At 40.5% G+C, this 21,059-nt stretch overlaps 1 protein-coding gene across 5 annotated transcripts in view; it reads left to right on the plus strand.

The window, feature by feature from the left end:
• The window catches only part of NUP93 (nucleoporin 93), a 119,007-nt gene that overhangs the window by 29,105 nt on the left and 68,843 nt on the right, over positions 1-21,059 (plus strand). For all 5 annotated transcript variants that reach the window (XM_044911433.1, XM_044911434.1, XM_021705812.1 and 2 more), the window contains one exon: positions 11,079-11,196. In XM_044911433.1, the coding sequence (XP_044767368.1) occupies positions 11,079-11,196 (118 nt within the window). The remainder of the gene's footprint in view (positions 1-11,078; positions 11,197-21,059) is intronic.

Here is a 21,059-nt window from a genome sequence, read left to right on the forward strand (position 1 = left end):
ATGCTCTCTTTCTTGTAAATTTCCATTCTTCCTCATTTCTTTCTACCTTAAATTCGTTATTTTAAGGAGGAGGAAGTTGAAACATTGAGAGAATGGGTATAGGGTGGGGCAGGTGCTTAAAAAGAAACCCGAAGGGCTGATGACTGTATTTTTCCACCTTGATAGGCAGACATAAAGTGTGATGTGAATATTTTAGTACAGGGTGAAGGCAGAGGAGAGAACTGAGCAGGAAAAATTTTCTTACATGAAATAAATTTTGGAAGAAAATGTGTCTTTAAGATTTTAGTTAAGATTAGATTGTAGATTTAAGATTGAATTGTTCTGTGCTGAATTCATTTGTTTAAATATACTTTGTTGGATTTTTCATTTTAGGGAACAGATTTGAAAGCTTTTTTGCATGTGTGTTTGATATTTTTAAATTGTTAAATTTCTTCAGACATGAAGAAGAATATGCATAACATATATAAAGGTGTAAATCAGGGGTTATCAGCCTATGAACCATGAGCCAGCTCCAGCCCGCTGCCTGTCACAGTCCTATTGGAACACGGCCACACTTATGTATGTATTGTCTGTGCTGCTTTTGTGCTACAGTAGCAGACTTGAGTAGTTATGACAGAGGCTGCATGGCCTGCAGAGCCTGAAATATTTACTGCCTGCCTTGTACAGGATAAGTTTGCTGATTCCTGGTGTAAATAATAATAAAATGAATTGCACGTTGCACAGTGAAGACATAGAATATCATCAGTAGCTGTGAAGCCCTCCCTGGGTACCCATTTTCAATCGCATCCCCCCTTTTTTCCCATCAGAGATGCCTCATTGGATTTTTCCAGTCAGACTCAGAAGCCAAACAACTTAGAGTTGTACAAAGAGAAAGCCAGCAATCACTCTCTCTCCTTAACTTTATCCCCCAAGGTAACTAGTGTTACTGATTTGCTTCTTCTTTCACACTTTTCTCCGTGTTCATGCGAAACATATATGAACATTTATTTGCCCAAAGTTTTACAGTGAATGGTAACTTTACTTGTGGTAATACTACTAAGCAACCTTTTTGAGCACTTGCTCTTTGTCAGGCACCATGCCAAGCACTTTACATGCATTATATAATTTTTTCTTAAAATAAGCCTGTGAAATAAGTGTTATTATCTCTGTTTTATAATTGAGAAACATCAGGTAGCAAGTGGCCAAGCCAGAATTCAAATCCAGCTTGCTCAGTAAGAATCTCTTCCATTTGTATGGCACTTTTCAGTTCCCAAAGAATTGTCACAGGCGTTCTCCTGACTGGTCTCCACAAGCCTGAGAGGTGAGTGAGGCGGGGATTTTTCTCCAGATTTAACAGAGAAAGAAAATGAAGCTTGGAAAACGGATGCATCTAAGATTTTTAGGCAGTAAGAGACAGGTGAGACTTGAACCCAGGCCTGCTGACTTTGTTACTGCTCCCCGTGTGTACTGAGGACACCTTTTGTCCTCTTACTTTCCTGGGACCTAGAGTGTTTGATTCCAGCCTCTGTGGCTTTTTGCTCGGGAGAAGCTGCCTAGTTTATGGAAATTGAGGCAGGTAGAAGGCAAGGAGCATTTGGATTTTTCCACCCTTAGAAGCTGGAAGTTTCTGGTACAGCCTTTATTTATAAAGCCTTCCTCTTACCCTAAATTCCTTCCCCTTTTTGCTCAGTTCTCTGTCCGCCTCTCCCCATCAAGGCTTCTGCCTATTCACTGGACAGTTCCTGCAGGCAACACCCACTCGGATGACTTTTCTCTTCTGAGTACTCTCATAGCTAGTTTTTTTTTTTTAATTTCAAGGCTCTCAACCCTAGTACACCTTAAAATTGCCTGGTACTGGGTGCATTCTCAAATATCACTGGCGGGGATATGGCACCTGTCGGACACAATTTGGCAATATCAGGCAAATTTACCCTTGACCCAGCAGTCCCTTTTCCAGGGATCTATCCCAAAGACACACTGGCAGAAGTACAGAAGATGTGTGCACAATGATATTCATTGTGGTATTATCTGTAATAGCAAAAATTGAAAGCTCAAAACATCCATCAGTAGGGGACTGGTTGATTAGATGTGGTACATCTTGGTAGTGGAGTATTTTTCAGTAATACAAAAGAATGAAAATATACAGTACCATAGAATGACCCAATGTTCACAAATCAGAAGACTTAATATTGTTAAGATGTTAATACTGCCCAGATTGATCTGCAGATTCAGTGGAATCCTTATCAAAATTCCAGCTTGCTTTTTTGCCAAAATTGACAAGTAGATCCTAAAATCCATGTGGAAATAAAAGGCAGAAGAAAGTTGGAAGGCTCACACTTCCAATTTCATAACTTCAAACGAAGCTACCATAGTCAAGACTGTGTGGTACTGGCATAAGGAGAGACAATCGAATAGAATGATGAGTCCAGAAATAAATCCATGTGTCTGTGATCAGCTGATTTTCAGCAAGTGCCAAGAGCATTCCGTGTTTTTTTCAACAAATGATGCTGGGACAACTGGATATCTATATGCAGAAGAAAGAAGTTGGACACCTTAATTCTAAATGTAAGACAGACCTAAATGTAAGAGCCAAACCTTTAAAACTCTTAGAAGAAAACATAGGTATAAATCTTTCTGACCTGAAGTTAGGCAGAGCTTTGTTTGATATGAACTGAAAGCACAAGTGACAGAATAAAAAACAGATAAATTGAACTTCATCAAAATTAAAAACTCTTATACTTCAGAGGACACTATTAAGAAAGTGAGAAAATAGGGACGCCTGGGTGGCTCAGTTGGTTAAGCGTCTGCCTTCGGCTCAGGTCATGATCCCAGAGTCCTGAGATCGAGTCCCACATTGGGCTCCTTGCTCAGCTTGGGAAGCCTGCTTCTCCCTCTGCCTGCCGCTCCCCCTGCTTGTGCGCACGCACTCTCTCTCTGACAAATAAATAAATAAAATATTTTTTTAAAAAAAGTGAGAACCCACAGAGTGGGAGAAGATCTTTGCCAATTACTTATCTGATAAGGGACTTGTATTCGGAATATGTAAAAACTTATAACACAATAAAAACACAACATAGTTTAAAAATGAGCAAGATCTGGGCGCCTGGGTGGCTCAGTTGGTTGAGCGACTGCCTTCGGCTCAGGTCATGATCCTGGAGTCCCGGGATCGAGTCCCGCATCGGGCTCCTTGCTCAGCGGGGAGTCTGCTTCTCCCTCTGACCCTCCCTACTCTCATGCTCTCTCTGTCTCATTCTCTCTCAAATAAATAAATAAAATCTTAAAAAAAAAAAAAAAACCTTTAAAAAAAAAAAAATGAGCAAGATCTGCATGGCTGTTTCTCCAAAGATGATGTACGCACGGTCAGCAAGCAAATTATGAGAAGCTCAACATCACCAGCCCTCAGGGAAACGTGAATCAAAACCACCTTGACATACCACTTCACATACACACTAAGATGGCTATAGTCAAAAGACAGACCCTAGTAGTGTTGAGGATGTGGAAAAAATTGAGACTCTCATATACTGTTGGTAGGATGTAAAGTATTGCAGCCACTTTGGGAAACAGTCCAGCAGTTTCTCAAAAGGTTAAACATTGTGACCGTATGACTCATCAATTCCACTCCTAGGGCTATACCCAAGAGAGATGAAAACAGTTGTCCATATAAAAATTTGTACGTGGGTGTTCATAGCATTATTGATAATAGTCAAAAAGTGAAAACAACCCAAATGTCTGTCAGCTGATCAAATGATAAATAAAATGTGGCATATCTGTAAAATGGCATACTACTTGGCAATAAAAAGAATGAACTGTTAATACATGCTCCAACATGGATGAACTTTGAAAACATTATGCGAAGTGAAAGAAGCCGGTCACAAAAGACAACATATTGTAGAGCTCCGTTTATGTGCAATGTCTTAAATAGGCAAATTGATTGAGTAGAAAGTAGATTAGTGGTTTCCAAGGAGCGGGGGGTGGATTGAGGGTCATGGGGAGTGACTGCTGATGGGCCGGGGGTTTCTTTGTGGGGTGGAGAAAGTGTTCTAAAAATCAATTTTTTTTAAAGATTTTATTTATTTATTTATTTGGCAGAGAGAGAGGCGCAGCGAGAGAGGGAACACAAGCAGGGGGAGTGGGAGAGGGAGAAGCAGGCTTCCCGCGGAGCAGGGAGCCCGATGCGGGGCTCGATCGCAGGACCCTGGGATCATGACCTGAGCCGAAGTCAGACGCTCAACGACTGAGCCACCCAGGCGCCCCCTAAAAATCAATTTTAGCAAAAGTTGCACAACTCTGAATATACTGAAAACCACTAAATAAGTCAGTTAAATGGGCAATTGTGTAGTATGTGAATTGTATCTCAATAAAGCTGTTTTAAAAAAGCAGGTGATAAAAATGTATATACATATCTATTGATTAAAAAGGAAGGTGTTTTAAAAGTACCTGGGATTTGCATTAATCAGGTATACTAAGACATGCAGACAAGAAAATGACTATCATGAAGGAAGGGAGTTTCTACCCACAGTTGTCTAGAAATGAGACAGGACGCATCATAGGTCAGCACTGGGGTCAGTCAGGATGCAGTGAGAGCAAGGGGAAATGTGGGCAAGAGCCTGTATTATGGTTTCCATGGGAAAGTGAGGCAAGGTAGGGTCAGCAAGCTTAGGATTGGCTAGTTTGAATAATCTCAGTGGGCTCTGAGGTTTAGGGGCTGTCTCTAGTTGTCTGGTACCTAGCCGTAGGGTGATAAGTGGCCCAGTAAAGGAGGTGGTTGGGGTATGGGCTCTGGACTCGTTTGTTTGCATTTGAAATTTGTACTCACTGGCCTCTCAGAATTAGCTAACCTTGGGAAGGGCAGCCCTTCCAATGTCAGCAAGGCCCCAGTTGTCAAAGCATCAGAAAATAAAAAGGCATGATTTTTTTTTTTAGCTGCCAAGAGTATATTTTGAAGAAGTTTTTAAGAAGTGAAATAAATGGGGGCGCCTGGGTGGCTTAGCCGGTTAAGCAGCTGCCTTCGACTCAGGTCATGATCCCAGGCCAGGGTCCTGGGATCGAGTCTCGCATCGGGCTCCCTGCTCAGCGGGGAGCCTGCTTCTCCCTCTCCCTCTGCCTGCCTCTCTGCCTACGTGTTCTCTCCCTCTCTATGTCAAATAAATAGATAAAATCTTCAAAAAAAAAAAGTGAAATAAATGCTTATGAAGCAGTCAGGGTACCTCAGTTCTGTAGAGGTATTCTTTCCAAAAACAAGCCCATTTGTGGCTTAATTTTTCTTCGGAATATTGTTTTACTTTTCTTGAATTCATGAGTTTTTAGTGCCTGTATCTCACGTTCCATGGGATGGCTAGATTTTGAATCTTAACACTCAGTGTCAGTAATTACCAATCAGGGACAGTTTTTCTTTATATCCCCCCACCTAATAATTTTTAAGCGAATCCCAGCCAATTCACTCTTTCATCCACAGATACTTCCAAGTGAATCTCTAGAAACTAATTCCATTATTTTTAAACATAACTACAATTCTGTATCTAAAATACAAGTAAATACTTTAATATCAAATTTTTAGTCAGTGTTCAAATATCTCATCTCTTAAATGTTTATCAATTTGTTTGACTCATAATCCAAATATGCCCTATGTATTGTGACTCCTTGATAAATCTCTTTTAAATTTCTTTTATTCAGTAAGTGCTCACTCAGTCTTTTCCCTTGGAGCTATTTTGTAATGAAGGACTGAACTGACTTGTCTTTATAGAATTTCCTACCATCTGGCTTTGCATACTCTCACCTAGTAGCTTCCTCTTCCCTACAAATCCTATTAATTTCATAGTTATTTTTAGTGAGTAGATTCATACGACTTTTTCTTTTCTTAATTTCCTTACTAAACGCGTTTAACATACAGAGAAGTAGAGACAAAAGCTTAATGAATCTCTACATACCCATCACCCAATTTCAGTAATTACTAAATCATGACCCCTGTTTGTTTCATCTGTAGTTCCACTCAGATTTAGAAAAAAATTTTAGACATCAAATATATCTCTAAGTAATGACTCCAATAATAAAATCACAGCACCATACTTACAACTAAAATTTTTAAATTTGTTAATATAAAATAATTTAGTCACTGCTCACAATGCAATTGCTTTAATAATTATTTTCAAGATTGTTCATTTGAATTCAGATTCAGAGGTTCATGAAATGTAAGTCTTTGTTGGTGTTAAGAATTTCAGGTTTTAAAATTAATCTTTTAAATTGATGCAAAATATTCACAAGTCTATGGCCAAATGTATAAAACAAGGTACTGTATATACAAAGAGGTTCTACTTTTTGGCCATTAGTTTCCTTTCTACATTCTTCCTGCTTTCAGATTTTTTTTTTTCAGGTTTTTTTTTTTTTTTTTTTCTCCTTCCACATAAACTGTGCCAGTCTACCCCTCCTCTGTGCTGGTACTCTCGACTTTTCCCAATCCTGGCACCTTTCCTGAGAACTCATTCAGACTGGTCTTCCTCCTTGCTTTTCTTCCCTCCTTTCTTAAAAAGGCATGATTTAAACAGAAGGTAAACAAACAAAAGGTTCAAGTAACCTTAAATAAAGTAGAGAAGACAGGGACTTTTTTTTAATAAATTGACTTTGGAATTGTGTAAATATTTTACATTATTATAAAACAAACTTAAATTTCAAAAAAGGAATTCCTAAAAAAGGAAAATTAATGCTTAATCCAGTTGGTGACATAACCACACAGAGAGGAACAGTTCTAAGTGATATCTTAATCTGTTACAAGTCATCATGTTGGAGGTGTTGTTACTGCTGTTTTGAGACTGTTGTGTGTCTAGTGTAGGATAAAGCAAATAAGTAGTTACGGTGGATATGCTGAAACTAGGACTTGTGGTGTGGGAGAAAGGAGATACAGATAGAAAATCTGTGAGGTTAACCCAAAACCTCGTGCTTTAAATTTTGAATTGGAATTACTAGTATAAACTCACCATGTAATTTATCTTAAGAAAACTGAAACAAAAGTAAAAACTTTATTTCTAGCTCTACTTATGGAAAGGACCTATAAACAGTGTGCCAGTGAGCAGTTCTAGTACCCAGATAGTTGCCTCTAAAATCCATCTTTTAATAAAACAACGGGGGTTCTTTGGACAGTTGGCTGACTCCAGGTGTGTATAAGATGAACGTGAGTCATGTCAAAAGAACTCAAAACCATCCTCAAAAGGTTTCTAATGGCTGAGGAGACAGTTTGAGCATCATAAGGATAGTAACTGCAATGGACTGAAACACATCAGTAAGTGGTTAATATGTTTCAGTTCATATGTTTATGACTGTTTAAATTCATGAGTTCATAATGATACTAAAAGGAAACTCATCAGTCACTTTGAGGATGCTGGAGAACCATCTCATTATTCAGAATAACCACATAGTGGATGAAGAGTTTTTCTGAAAGGAAATATTCTGGCTAATAAAAATAGAATACCTGGGGCGCCTGGGTGGCTCAGTCGGTTAAGCATCTGACTCTTGGTTTTGGGTCAGGTCATGATCTCTGGGATGTGAGATTGGGCTCTGCACTCAGCCGGGAGTCTGCTAGAGATTCTCACTACCCCCCGTCACCACCATGTGCTCTCTCTCTTTCTTTCTCTTTCAAAAGAAATAATTTTTTTTTTTAAGATTTTATTTATTTTTTTGACAGAGCACAAGTAGGCAGAGCGGCAGGCAAAGGGAGAGGGAGAAGCAGGTCTCTGCCAAGCAGGGAGCCCGACGCAGGGCTCAATCCCAGGACCCTGGGGTCATGACCTGAGCCAAAGGCGGCCGCCCAACTAACTGAGCCACCCAGGCGCCCCAAAATAAATAAATTAAAAAAAAAAAAGAATACCACCATTTTGCAACCTCTAAGGAATTAATGACCCTAAGCAGTGATCGTAAGTATCTGCTAACATTCCAAAAGAAATAACCAGACTTCTTTTTTTTTTTTTTTTAGATTTTATTTATTTATTTGACAGAGAGAGACACAGCGAGAGAGGGAACATAAGCAGGGGGAGTGGGAGAGGGAGAAGCAGGCTTCCCGCCGAGCAGGGAGCCCGATGGGGGACTCGATCCCGGAATCCTGGGATCATGACCTGAGCCGAAGGCAGACGCTTAACGACTGAGCCACCCAGGCGCCCCAATAACCAGACTTCTTTTTTTTTTTTTTTTAAAGATTTTATTTATTTATTCATGAGAGAGAGAGAGAGACAGAGGCAGAGGGAGAAGCAGGCTCCCCGCGGAGCAGGGAGCCTGATGCGGGACTCGATCCCAGGACCCTGGGATCATGACCCGAGCCGAAGGCAGACGCCTAACGACTGAGCCACCCAGGCGTCCCCAATAACCAGACTTCTTGATGAGAGTCTCAAGTAATCTAACCAAAAATAAGGACACCTGAATCTCATCAAACCTTTAGAGCTTACTTTCAATTTATAGGAAATACAGAGCCTGGAAGAACATGTCAAATGACATCTTGGGGATGTAGTCCATAAAACCTGTTGTGTGGGAAACTGTATCCTTCCTACTTTTAGTGTAGTCCATGGATCAATAGGAGAAGCATCAACTGTGAGCTTTTTAGAAATGGAGAATCTCAGGCCCCATCCCGGACCTACTGAATCAGAATCTGCATTTTAGTATGCTTCCCAGGTGATTCACATGTACAGTTCAAGATTAAGTAGTACTGCTCTACAGGACAAATAATCCAAAGTCCCCAATAAAGAAATTGTAAGAAAAAGAAAAGGAGGTGGAGGAGCACCCTATAGATTAAAAAGATTTAGGAGGCGTATCATTCATAAGTAGAGATCTTATTTATATCCCAGTCAGAAAAAACACAAAATTTTAATTTTTAAATAATCGGGGGACTATCTTGGATCTACTTCAGAATAATCTGGGTGGTGGAAAGAGGAAAGTAGGTAGGTATATAGGTGAAACAGGGTTGACTATGACCTGTTAATTGTTGAAGCTGGGTAATGGGTACAAGGAGGTATACTATTTAATTTTGTATTTAAAATTGTTTTTCTATAAGGGTTTAAAAAGGAGGGCCTACTAAGACGACGACTATAATCAAAAAGGTAATGACAAGTATTGGCGAGGATGTAGAAAACAATTGGAACTCTTGTACATTGCGCATGAGAATGTAAAATGGTGGAAAACTATCTGACCGTTCTTCAGAAGGTTAAACAGCTACTGTATGATCTAGCAATTTTTCTAGGTATATATCCAAGAAAGATGAAAACATATATTCACACAAAAACTGGTACATGAATGTTCATGGCAGCATTTTTCATAATAGCCCCAAAGTAGAAACAACCCAAATGTCTATCAGCTGATGAATGGATACATTCATAAATATAAAATGTGACGTATCCATATAATGGAATATTGTTCAGTTATAAAAAGAAGTACTGATACATACTAAAACATGGATGAATCTTGACAAGCATTATGCTGAATGAAAGAGGGTTGTCACAAAACACCACATATTGTATGATTCCATGTATATGAAATGTCCAGAAGAGGCAAATCTATAGAAACAGAATAGATTAATGGTTGTCAGAGGTTGGGGGGGAGTTTGGGAAGGGACATGGGAAATGACTGCTGGTGGGTAGGGGGTTTGTTTGGGGGTTGGTGAAAATGTTCTAAAATTGATTGTGGTGAAAGTTGTACAACTCTGAATACACTAAAACCTACTGATTTGTACACTTTAAATGGGTGAATTGTATGGTATGTGAATTACATCTCAGTAAAGCTATTATTAAAAAAGGAGGGAGGGCATTACACTGATATCCATGCTCCAGGCTTCACCCAGTACTACTCAGAATCGTTGGGAGGAAAGTTGCCTAGGTGACTCTAATGTGCAACCAGGGCTGGGAACTACTGTATTAGAAAGTTAGCTTTAAGGATTGTTAGAAGAGAGAGGCAAGATTATTTATCTGACATGGTAGCCTGGAGGAGAAGCCCTCAGGGATGGCATTTTAGTTGACCTGCCTATATGGAAGAGACAAAAATCTACAGTGGGGAGCCCTCTGGGTGCACATCATCTATTTCTGTAGTACTTAGTAGAATAGAAATAAAAATGAAGTTCTCTAGTAAGTCTGTTAGTTCAGAAGTAGAAATCTTAGGTGTCATAGCTGTGGGTATTAGGGTGACTTGTGCTGCCCAGTGGTGTAGCTTCTGAGTGCCTCAGAAGGAACATAAACTTTGTCAGTGGGATTTTTGGGTACTACGTCATAATCCCAAAACAACAGTCTAAGCATCTGATTCCCTAAATTTCTTTCTTCTAGAGAGTGTTCTAGGTATTAGACTCTGTGATTTTTTAAAAAACTCTTCCATTGTTACATTCCCCCAAGTGAGTAGAAATAAAGCTAGCTGTATTATCCCCATCTGTCTTCAAAGCATTTATTAGGTGACAGGCTCCTGTGTTATTGGACTGGGCAGCAGAGAGGGAACTTGAAGACGTCCTAGATACAATGTTTGGCTTTTAAAGAGAAGCCATGGAGAACCAGCCTTGGATTCTGGTTTGATTGCCCTTTGCAAATCATTGATGGTCCCAGACTTTTAATTTCTTCAACTAATGAATAAAGTTTGGACTGGGTTACTCTTGTAGCTTCTCAGATGTTGTGGTTCACATATCTGTCTTTACAGAAGCTGTTAATACAGGATGGTGGTTAAGAGTTTGTGCTCTGGAGCCTGATGACCCAGCTCTGCCATTTCCTGGCTCTGTGACTTTGGAGAAGTCACTTAATGTCTTTGCACCTTAATTCTCCCATCTGTAAAATGGGGATTGAGAATAGCATCTACCTCATGATTTTCTTTTGTGTAAAATATGTGGAGTCGTCTAGCCTGTCATTTTATTGCATTTTATTCTAGGCAAGTTTTCTTTTAATTCAGGCATGACCAGAACTATCTTATTACCAGATGCAGTATTGTGTCTGTTACTCCATGTGATCTTTATGGAAAGGTACAAAAAACCATATAAAAGTGTCTGAGTAGTACATAGGAAGTTTTGAATAAAAAATTGTGTCTAGTATTTTATGAAGCATGTTAGATGTCCTAATCCTGCTTTTTTCTCCCTGCCCCATATCCTCATATAGGTCAGTTCTCCTTGGGTCTCGGGGACTTGACATATCCCACATCTCCCAGCGATTGGAGAGTCTGAGTGCGGCCACCACCTTTGAGCCTCTTGAGCCTGTGAAGGACACAGACATTCAGGTAAGGGCTTCCAGGTGCCAGGACTGGTGCAGGTCGAACCCTGAGTAGGCAAACCAGGCTGAAGGCCCTGGCCCTTTGTTGACCAGCTCGTTTAGGAATTCTAGATTTCTTTGTTAATTCTCTTCCTGAGATATTAAGAGAATGGGAGACTCCGCTTTGGAGGTATAGTAGGGAGCATAGGTTACTTTAAGAGTACTCTGAGAGGCTGAGTTTAGGAAAGCAATTCCAACCTGCACTTTTTAGATTATTGTAATTATGAGAACAGATTTTTCTTCCTTCCTTGGGCTTAATCCAAGGCACCAGAGACATTAGTTATGAGTTTCTCTTGCTTTCTTTGCTGGATCTCAAATAATTTTACTCTTCATCTTCCACATTTCTTTTCTACATCTTGCTTGTATTGGTTGGCAAAGAGCTGGGGAAAACTTAGAGTACTATTTACTGAAACCTACTCATCGATTTCTAGGAAGTATTTGGCTGCATTAGTGGCACAGGAAATGGTCTAATAGAGCACTCCAGTCTCATTTAACGTAACATGCCACTGGCATAATTGATTGCTATTTTAATCTAATCAGAAACTGCTTTGTGTGTGTGTGCGCGTGTGCACACACACATACATTGTTAAGGAAAAAACTTGTGATTCATTTAGTTTTGAGGAATTGAGATGCTGCATTCATGTTAGAGTGAAGGGACTGTGAGCCACCATTTTAATCATTGATTTACCTTTGAAATGAAAGGAAGCAGGTTCTACAAAGGCAAATCATTGTACAGATGGGTACTAATTGTTATTATATGGGCTCAGTTTGAATTAACTCTCTACCCCACTATCCTTCCCAAGAACTATTTTTATCCATTTAATGGCCACAGTTCTGCTGTATTTATTCCAATTCAGTAACTGAAAACCCTATGTTTCTTTTGAGAGTTAACTATAGATATTATTTTTCCTGTTATCAATATGTTCCCATAGTCACTAGTTTTTTAAAATTTTGTGTACTAAATCATATTAGCTTGTCACCTTATGGATGCCTGCTCATTTCCATGTACTCTTAAAATGGCATGTATACTTAACTTTTTTGTTTAGTTTATTTTTAGCTGTCCCTTTTTGTCCCTTCTATTTTATTGCTATAAACCAATACTTTTAACAAGGAGGAGGTGGGCAAAAGGGATAAAGCTAAAAAATTAATTTGAATAATCATATATTTTGGGGAGTATCCCTAATAGTGTGGAAGAAATGGCACTCGCTGAAAGGTTGTGTGTTTTTAATGTTTAAAATACCAAAGAAGTTATTTTTATTTTTTAAAAAAGATTTTATTTATTTATTTGAGGGAGAGAGCACACCTGAACAAGTGCGTGTCAGGGGAGGGGCAGATGGAGTGAATCTCAAGCAGATTCCCCACTGAGCCCCAGAGCGCCCCAGTCAGGCGCCATCCCACAACCCATGAGATCATGATCTGAGCTGAAACCAAGAGTCGGAGGCGAAACTGACTGAGCCACCCAGGCACCTCCAAAAAATTTCTTTTTAAAACCAACTGCTTTTAAAGGTTCTTTGGCATATTTGTCATACATATTTGGAATACTCAGCACATTTAGTGATGTACTTCATGAATTCTGATGTGGTACTCCATTTTCTGCTTTGAGTTTTTTTTTTTTTTTTTAAGATTTTATTTATTTGAGGGCGCCTGGGTGGCTCAGATGGTTAAGCGTCTGCCTTCGGCTCAGGTCATGATCCCAGGGTCCTGGGATCGAGTCCCGCATCGGGCTCCCTGCTAGGCGGGGAGCCTGCTTCTCCCTCTGCCTCTGCCTCTCTCTCTGACGACTCTCATGAATAAATAAATAAAACATTAAAAAAAAAAAAAAGATTTTATTTATTTGACAGAGACAGACACAGCGAGAGAGGGAATACAAGCAGGGCGAGTGGGAGAGGGAGAAGCAGGTTTCCTGCAGAGCAGGGAATCTGATGCAGGGCTCCATCCCAGGACTCTGGGATCATGACCTGAGCTGAAGGCAGACGCCCAACTACTGAGCCACCCAGGCGCCCCTCTGCTTTGAGATATTAATGACAGGTTTATAAATGTATTGAATCATGACAGTCTTCCTAACCTTCTGTTTAATGCATGAACACTCTCCTTCAGCACCCCCATTAGATGGTTTCCCAGCAGTGCATGCTCGGTCACATCAAAGAGAGTTTCTTAATTTGGAATGAGCATGGCTAAGAGTTTTGGTCCTGCACGTCCGGGAAATCTTTGAGCTTTGAGAGGAAGGATGCTTTCATTTCAAAATTTTACCTCTTGAGCTTTTCCAGAATACCTTCAAAAATGCAAAATGGTCAGTCCAAGGTAACTTTTGATTAATTGGGAATTGGTCATCTATACCTAAAGTAAAGATTTAAGACTTACTAGTTTTGGGGTACCTGGGTGGCTTGGTCATTTAAGCATCTGACTCTTGATTTTGGCTCAGGTCATGATCTCAGGGTTGTGAGACCAAGCCACAGGTTGGGCTTTGTGCTGGGTGTGGAGCCTACTTAAGATTCTCTCTTGGGGGGCGCCTGGGTGGCTCAGATGGTTAAGCGTCTGCCTTCGGCTCAGGTCATGATCTCAGGGTCCTGGGATCGAGTCCCGCATCGGGCTCCCTGCTCCTTGGGAGCCTGCTTCCCCCTCTGGCTTTCTCTCTCGCTCTGTCTCTCATGAATAAAAAAAAAAAAAAAAAAGATTCTCTCTTGGGGTGTTTGGATGGCTTTCGGTTTCGGTTCCATATTTCTTGGTTTCAGCTCAGGTCATGATCTCAGGGTCTTGCGATCAAGCCCCGAGTTGGTCCCTAAGCTCAGTGTGAAGTCTGCTTGTCCCTCTCCCTCTGCTCCTCCCCCAGTTCACACTCCCTCCCTCTCACTGTCTCCAAAATAAATAAATAAATATCTTAAAAAAAAAAAAAAAGATGATGATTCTCTCCCTTTGCCCTTTACCCCCTGGTTGCCCATGTACTCTCTCAAAGAAAAAAAAAAGGACTTACTGGTTTCAAAATAATTGTTCTGTTGATTTCATCTTCTTTCCTACAAAGACTTAAAGGAGAAAATTTAAGTTTTAAAGGGCTGAGGCTTTGGCTTAATCTGAGATGGTTCTAGTTATTGATAGGAATTGGAAGTTTTAAATTGTATTGTGGAGCTCACCTGACCTATGCTTAAGTCCCCCATATACACAGTATCAACATATTCTTGCCTGATTTCTTGTTTAGTAGTCAGATGTAAGGGCCAAGTCAGCTTTCAGCCTGAGCATGGAGCAGTCTTCCTTTTTTTTTTTTTAAGATTTTATTTATTTATCTGACAGAGAGAGAGACAGAGAGAGAGACAGCGAGAGCAGGAACACAAGCAGGGAGAGTGGGAGAGGGAGAAGCAGGCTTCCCGCCGAGCAGGGAGCCCGATGTGGGACTCGATCCCAGGACCCTGGGATCATGACCTGAGCCGAAGGCAGACGCCTAACGACTGAGCCACCCAGGCGCCCGAGCAGTCTTCCTTTTAATTCTTCTCATCATGTGTTGATTATCCAAGAAGAGTTAACTTAGTCATTTTCAGTTGTTTGTTTTTAGAAAAGCCATATATATTTTTTCATGGACTTTTTCCCCCTCATTTATTTTAACAGCTTTATTGAGATACAGGATTCACATACCATAAATCTAATGGATTTTTATATATAAATTTTTCCAACGAGTGCAGTTTTTGAGATGAGAATGCGTCCTAATCCCATGTGCCAGGTAGCAATCAGAGTGAATTTATTATGTCAGTTTATAAATTCATAGAAGGAAATGCTGAAGCATTCTTTGACAGATGCTGTCCAAGACTTTGTACCATCCATTGTTTGAGTTACATATAAGCTTGGAAAGGTATTTCCCCATGTATAGATACATATATAAATACATGTGTAGTCCTTTTCTGTCTGGCAAACATTGATTATATTCCCTTCTGTTTCTACTGGAAAGCTTGAAATTAATACAGGTTTTCTACTGTTAACTGTTTTGTTGTTTGTCATAATTGATGATGTTGGCATGCATTGAGAATGCATTTTTGAAAGATGGCTGTGTCCAGCAAAGGTAACATTAAAAAAGATTTACTCAGATATATGTATGGCTGATGCTAGAAGAATTTTTAAAAATATTTATTGATTTTATTTTTTGGAAATGGTCATAAAGAAGGCCTGTACATTTGTGTAATAGAGGTAAAGAGCAAATATTAACAGGGCATGGCACCGAAATGATTGTACTGCTCTAAATGACTTCGTGATGCTTGCAAGCACAAGTCCTCTCACAGAGGTCCACTTGCTCACTTCTGTCTTCAGAAAAAAAAATACCAAGGGCAGATTGCACATCTTTACTATGATCTGAACAGACCTAATGTACCATGGATGTGTATCACGTAGTAATAAAGTGCAAATTTACACAGTTCAGCTATATTATGGGCTTTCGCACTAGATTACATGTATATTTCAAGAAGGCTGTGCAGAAATTGCCTGAGTTAGCCATAAAAATGGGAGCTGCAGTTTCTCTGCATTAGGCCGTATTATTTCCAAATGGCATTGGACCAAAGTATAATAATATTATTGCTAAACTTCCTGTATTAGATTCCTAGGGCTGCCACAAGTTTCCACAAACTCAGTGGCCTAAAACATTAGAAATTTATCCTCTCAGAGTTCTGGAGTATAGCACTTTGAAATCAAGGTGTTGGTAGCACCATGCTCCCCCCGAAGGCTGTAGGAGGAGAATCTTTCCTCTTCGAACATTTGGTGGCACTAGCCCTTTCTTAGCTCTAATCTCTGCCTCCATCTCCACAAGGTTTATCTCCTCTGTGTTTAGTCTCCCTCTCCTTTCTCTTAGAAAGACTCCAGTCATTGGGTGTAGGGCACACCCTAAATCCAGGATGATCTCACATTGAGATCCTTAACTTAATCACATTTGCAAAGATCAAATTTCCAAATTAAGGTCATATGCACAGGTACTAGGAGTTAGGACTTCAACATATCTTTTTGGTGGGGGACACATGTCAACCCACTACACTTATAGTGCCAGAAATCTTCAGACTAAATTAACTGTAATTAATGAAACATCGTCAGATCTCACTCTTTCACAGCTGTGTGGGGTATTGGGCTAAGACATCTCTTGCTAGTTGTTCCAGTGACTGCAGACCTCAACCAAGTATCTGACCTCACCCTTAACATTCTCTTTCCTGGCTGTGGGGAGACCCCTATCGAGCTAAATAGTAGTTACTGTTTCCAAACAGGCTAACACTCTGTAATATGTTTAAGAGATTATTCTATAGAGACATTTTTAAAATAGGAACTCTCTGCTTTTCTAAAGTATTAAATACCTAGTATTTGGAGTATGTATAGGTGGGACTAAATTGTGATACTTTCCTGCAGTAGGAGGATCTATCTTTGTGTGTGTGTGTGTGTGTGTGTGGGTTCACATGCACGTGTGCACATATTTATACTTCAGCCACCAGGTTGCCTAACTCTTTTTTTTTTTTTTTTTAAAGATTTTTATTTATTTATTTGAGATAGAGAGAATGAGATACAGAGAGCATGAGAGGGAGGAGGGTCAGAGGGAGAAGCAGACTCCCTGCTGAGCAGGGAGCCCGATGCGGGACTCGATCCCGGGACTCCAGGACCATGACCCGAGCCGAAGGCAGTCGCTTAACCAACTGAGCCACCCAGGCGCCCCGCCTAACTCTTTTTTACATTAGGCCTTTGGTTATCACCTTCCTTAGCCTGGAGTGGCGACTGTGAAATGTCCAAGCCCTCATTTCAGTCTAACCCTGTGAGGCTTTCCTCACACACCGCCTCTTTCATGGTCTTCTCAGATCTCTTTCCCCACAGCCTCCAAATACAGTGTGTTGGTTTTACTGCTTAGGAAAAAACAAAACTTTCCAAATGTTTCCCCACAAAGTAAACAGAAATTTAGCTCATGTTAGAATTAACTTGGCAGCGCATTCAAATCTTAGATAAGTGATTCTTATCTCTTCAGCCCCTTCTACCAAAGAAAGAAGGAAGGAAAGAAAGGAAAGATCCTATATGAAGGTCTTCATAATCTGTAAATTTCCAGATGGAAATCTGTCCTGTCCTGTCCTATATGAGTAGAGAGCAAAAGATAAATAGTGAATAAAAGAACTATAAAAAAAATTATTCAGAGAAACTGATTTATCACATACAAGATAATGATGCAGTAATAATTCACTTTGTTAGAAACTTGTTTTGCTTACCACACTGTATCCATAATAAAATATTCATTATTTCCTTCCTTTTTCTGCCCTTAGCCTGGGAAATGTAGAGTATGCTCAGACCACTCTTAGCTTATCTTTTAAGTAATCAGAAAGAACTGAATAGCTTTGGCGTAAGTATTAAAATGAATCACTGCTTGTGCAACCCCTTATCACCTAAATTGTTATTTTCATGGTTTATCTTTTAATTTTATATCTTCAGAATTAAGAGACTGCTGCTTAAATGCAGCTATATATAACAGCTAAGCGGAAAAGTGATTGTGTTGCTTGCTAATTGTGTGTTTGTAGTACTGGCAAGTTGTTAGTGGGGAACTGGTTCCAGAAATCCTGTGGCAGTTTGTTTGTTGGAAAGAGGGTCAGCCTTGCCTAGAATGATTAGTGTGCTAATAGCAGCTCTTCAGGAATATTACTGGCAAAATATTAATATTGAGGGAGAAGTGCAGTAAGCTTTCCCTTGCTCAAATCTGCTGCAGGAAAGTGCAGCCTGAATGGATGAACAGTATCTGAACTCCAGGATTATTTTTGAGTAGTCATTTTCATTTGTTTCTAGAAACTACTAAGCATGGATACGGGGGCGAGGCCTTACCAGAGCTGCTTTCGTAAATCTGAAGAAGAGATGGGGTTCATTCATCAAGAGTTGCATCTGTTTGCATGCTGATCATTTGTATAACAGTCCTGAGAAGTGTTTTAAGTGGGCAAAACATACCTAGCTCCCATGTTGTTTCTGTTCTTAATATGCCTGAGCAGGCTTTTCTGCAGTGGTGATCTAGCCCAAATTGGATGATTAGAAATTCTGAATTGATGAGACTCTGAAGGGATAAGATCTTGCTCTTGAAATGTTTTCACATATAAAAATATAAGAGAATCTAACAGTGTGAAGGTTTTTAGTTAAGCATTTGTGTTTATTGACCTCCTTGCTTATATTCCTCTTGCCCCTAAGAAAGTCAGTGGGAAGTTCATAGTAACCTTTCTTTGGAGTTTTTAGAAGACTTTAATGGATGTTTAAATCTTGTTCTTTCGAAGCTTATCCTGGACTTAAATTAAACAACCTGTAGTTAATGCTCTTGGGTTCACTAGATAATGAACCTAATTCTCACTGGATCCTAAGCCTGCTAGTTAGAGAGAAGCACTTTCCTGGAACAAACACCAGGTACATTTTAGGCCAGCATTCGGTTGTAGTGGCCGAACGACATGTGAAAAAGACCTACATCTCACTGTGCCCTGTCTTGTTCAGGGCAGTCAGGTACCAGGCTTTGTCTCTTGTGCGAACACTGCAGTGTCCACATCACCCCTGCTTAGCAAATATATTTGCTGTTCCTTGTCATTAAACCCTGACCCGGTGTAAATCTCAGAGCTGGTGAAAACCAGTAAACATGTAAAAGAGACAAAATAGTGTCTTCCCAGAGGCAGGTTAATGTACCATCCTGTTTTGTGTTTGTAATTAGGTAGTCTGATACTGAATGCTGGGGTAAGTACTGAAATGATTTAATTTTTCTGCCTGTCTGTGATAAGGGAAAAGGTAGACTTTGTGGTCTAGTAGAAAGTATGCAATTACGTTAAAGTATCCTGTGAATGGAATTAAAAATGGTGACTTTGGAATAAAAATGGGTGTTAAAGACATCGTCTGTGGAAAATGTGAAAAACTGCTTTTATGTGAGCCAAGGATATAAGATTTCAGCCTTTTTACTTATCCATTCACACTTACTCCTGAATTCAGGGCTTTCAGAACAAGCAAGTAAATGGATGCTGAATGCATTCTGAACAAGCAGGAAATGACAGGCTTTTTTGTCTTCTCGGAGGTGTCTTATATCCTGTAGTGAGCAAAGGAATATCAATTACCAACTAAAGAAGAAAGAAGTTGGAATGGTTCCATAAGAGTGTTTTGGGAGAAGCCGATGGCTAAAATATTTATCTAACAATTTACTAGAGCACTTCACATACGGCCCGGCCCGGGTGCCTTTGAACGGGGTTGAGTTGTGCTCTCCCTCCTTCATGAGCTGTCTCTTAACCTGCCGATATCTATCGAAGCCCCAAGCACTCTGGAGGTGGGGGGCACATATTGTCATCTGCAGTCTAGTATCTTTAAGTTGTTTGGCTTCAGGAACCAGAAATGGGCATGTCTTTTTATCTGCTGAACTATTTGATACTGGAGCAGATGTAATTTAAATGGGGGTTAAAACCTCGTCGAATATTGAATGCATTGCTCTAGAGCAGTCTGTTGTTTTCACGTGGCAGCCCTTGACCCTGTGCACCACTTCGATCTGCTTGCCGCAGCACCCTGTGATCTCTTACTTCCATTTTGGAATGTTCGATCGTAAAGCTTTCCAGGCCTGTAGCCTGATGTGGCTCTTAGCATTTTGGGGGGTTGGCACTGTGTGGCTCCTCGGATACAAAACTTTGGGGCCCAGGTTCCCACTGTCTCCACTAAGCATCCACATTCTGGGAAGGAAGTGAGAGGGGGCTCAGACAGGGGAGACTCCTAGTTTTGCTTCTTTTTATTTGTTGGTTGGGGAGCAGGAACAGAAGCTGGAAGAAAGGATGGGTAATATCCTCTACTGACAAGATCTGTATTAGAATTTCTTTTGCTGCAGAGCTCTCAGAACTAGTATGTATTGCTTTTCTTTTTAGGCTTTTCCCCCATTTCCCAGATGCTTGGCTTTCATCGGGCACTTGAGATATGGAGAGTTTGAGTGAGTCCCTCCAGCTCAGGTTGCTGGCAGCCGAGCTGAGGCTCAGGCCCTCAATTCTGACAGACCCGGGTCTGCAACACTAACAATCAGCAGTCGTGCATGCGCCACTTTAATTATCTTGGAGGATAGAAGGGCGAGGCCTTGCTTCTCACCGCGGAGTGGCTGCAAGGCCGAGATGCCACAGCTGAATCCTGCCCCTGCTTTTCTGAGAGCCACCGCTCTCGAAGCAACACAGCAGGTCTGCTGAGCAGGACTGGGCTGACACAGCTTAGGAGACTTGTATGGAAAGAAGCCTTGTCTTATAGAACATATTTACAACCAGAACTGACAGAGTCATTCTTTTCATTTGTAAAACAAAGGGGAGGATTAGGTCAGCAGAATGTAAGTGGGAGTGTGGATTTACTGGCCTATTTTTATTATTACTGCCTGATTTGCTTTATTTCTTTGAATGGCATGAGCAGTAGGATATGAGGAAGAGTTTTCTCTGCCTCTCCCTTTTCTTTCAAAAAGAAAAAACTGTCTATTTTTAAATGCTGTTGCTATCTTAAGGACAGGTAGAAATGGCCATGGAAGGTTATGATATGCTTGATTTGTTTGAGGTACCAAAATACTCTGGTGTGATACTATCTGCGACTACTTTCTCTGTTACTAGGTTCTCTCTTATCCAAAGTACTTATCAGTCTGTCTCAGAAGGATCAGCTCAGGACCCGGTGGATTTTTTTTTTTTTTAAGTAGGCTCCACGCCCAGTGTGGAGCCCAACATGGGGCTTGAACTCAGGACCCTGGGATCAAGACTTGAGCTGAGATCAAGAGTCGGAGGCTTGGGGCTCCTGGGTGGCTCAGTTGGTTCAGCATCTGCTTTCAGCTCAGGTCATGATCCCAGGGTCCTGGGATTGAGCCCCACATAGGGATCCCTG

Source organism: Neomonachus schauinslandi, chromosome 16 (genome assembly GCF_002201575.2).
Source record: "Neomonachus schauinslandi chromosome 16, ASM220157v2, whole genome shotgun sequence".
NCBI lineage: Eukaryota > Metazoa > Chordata > Mammalia > Carnivora > Phocidae > Neomonachus > Neomonachus schauinslandi.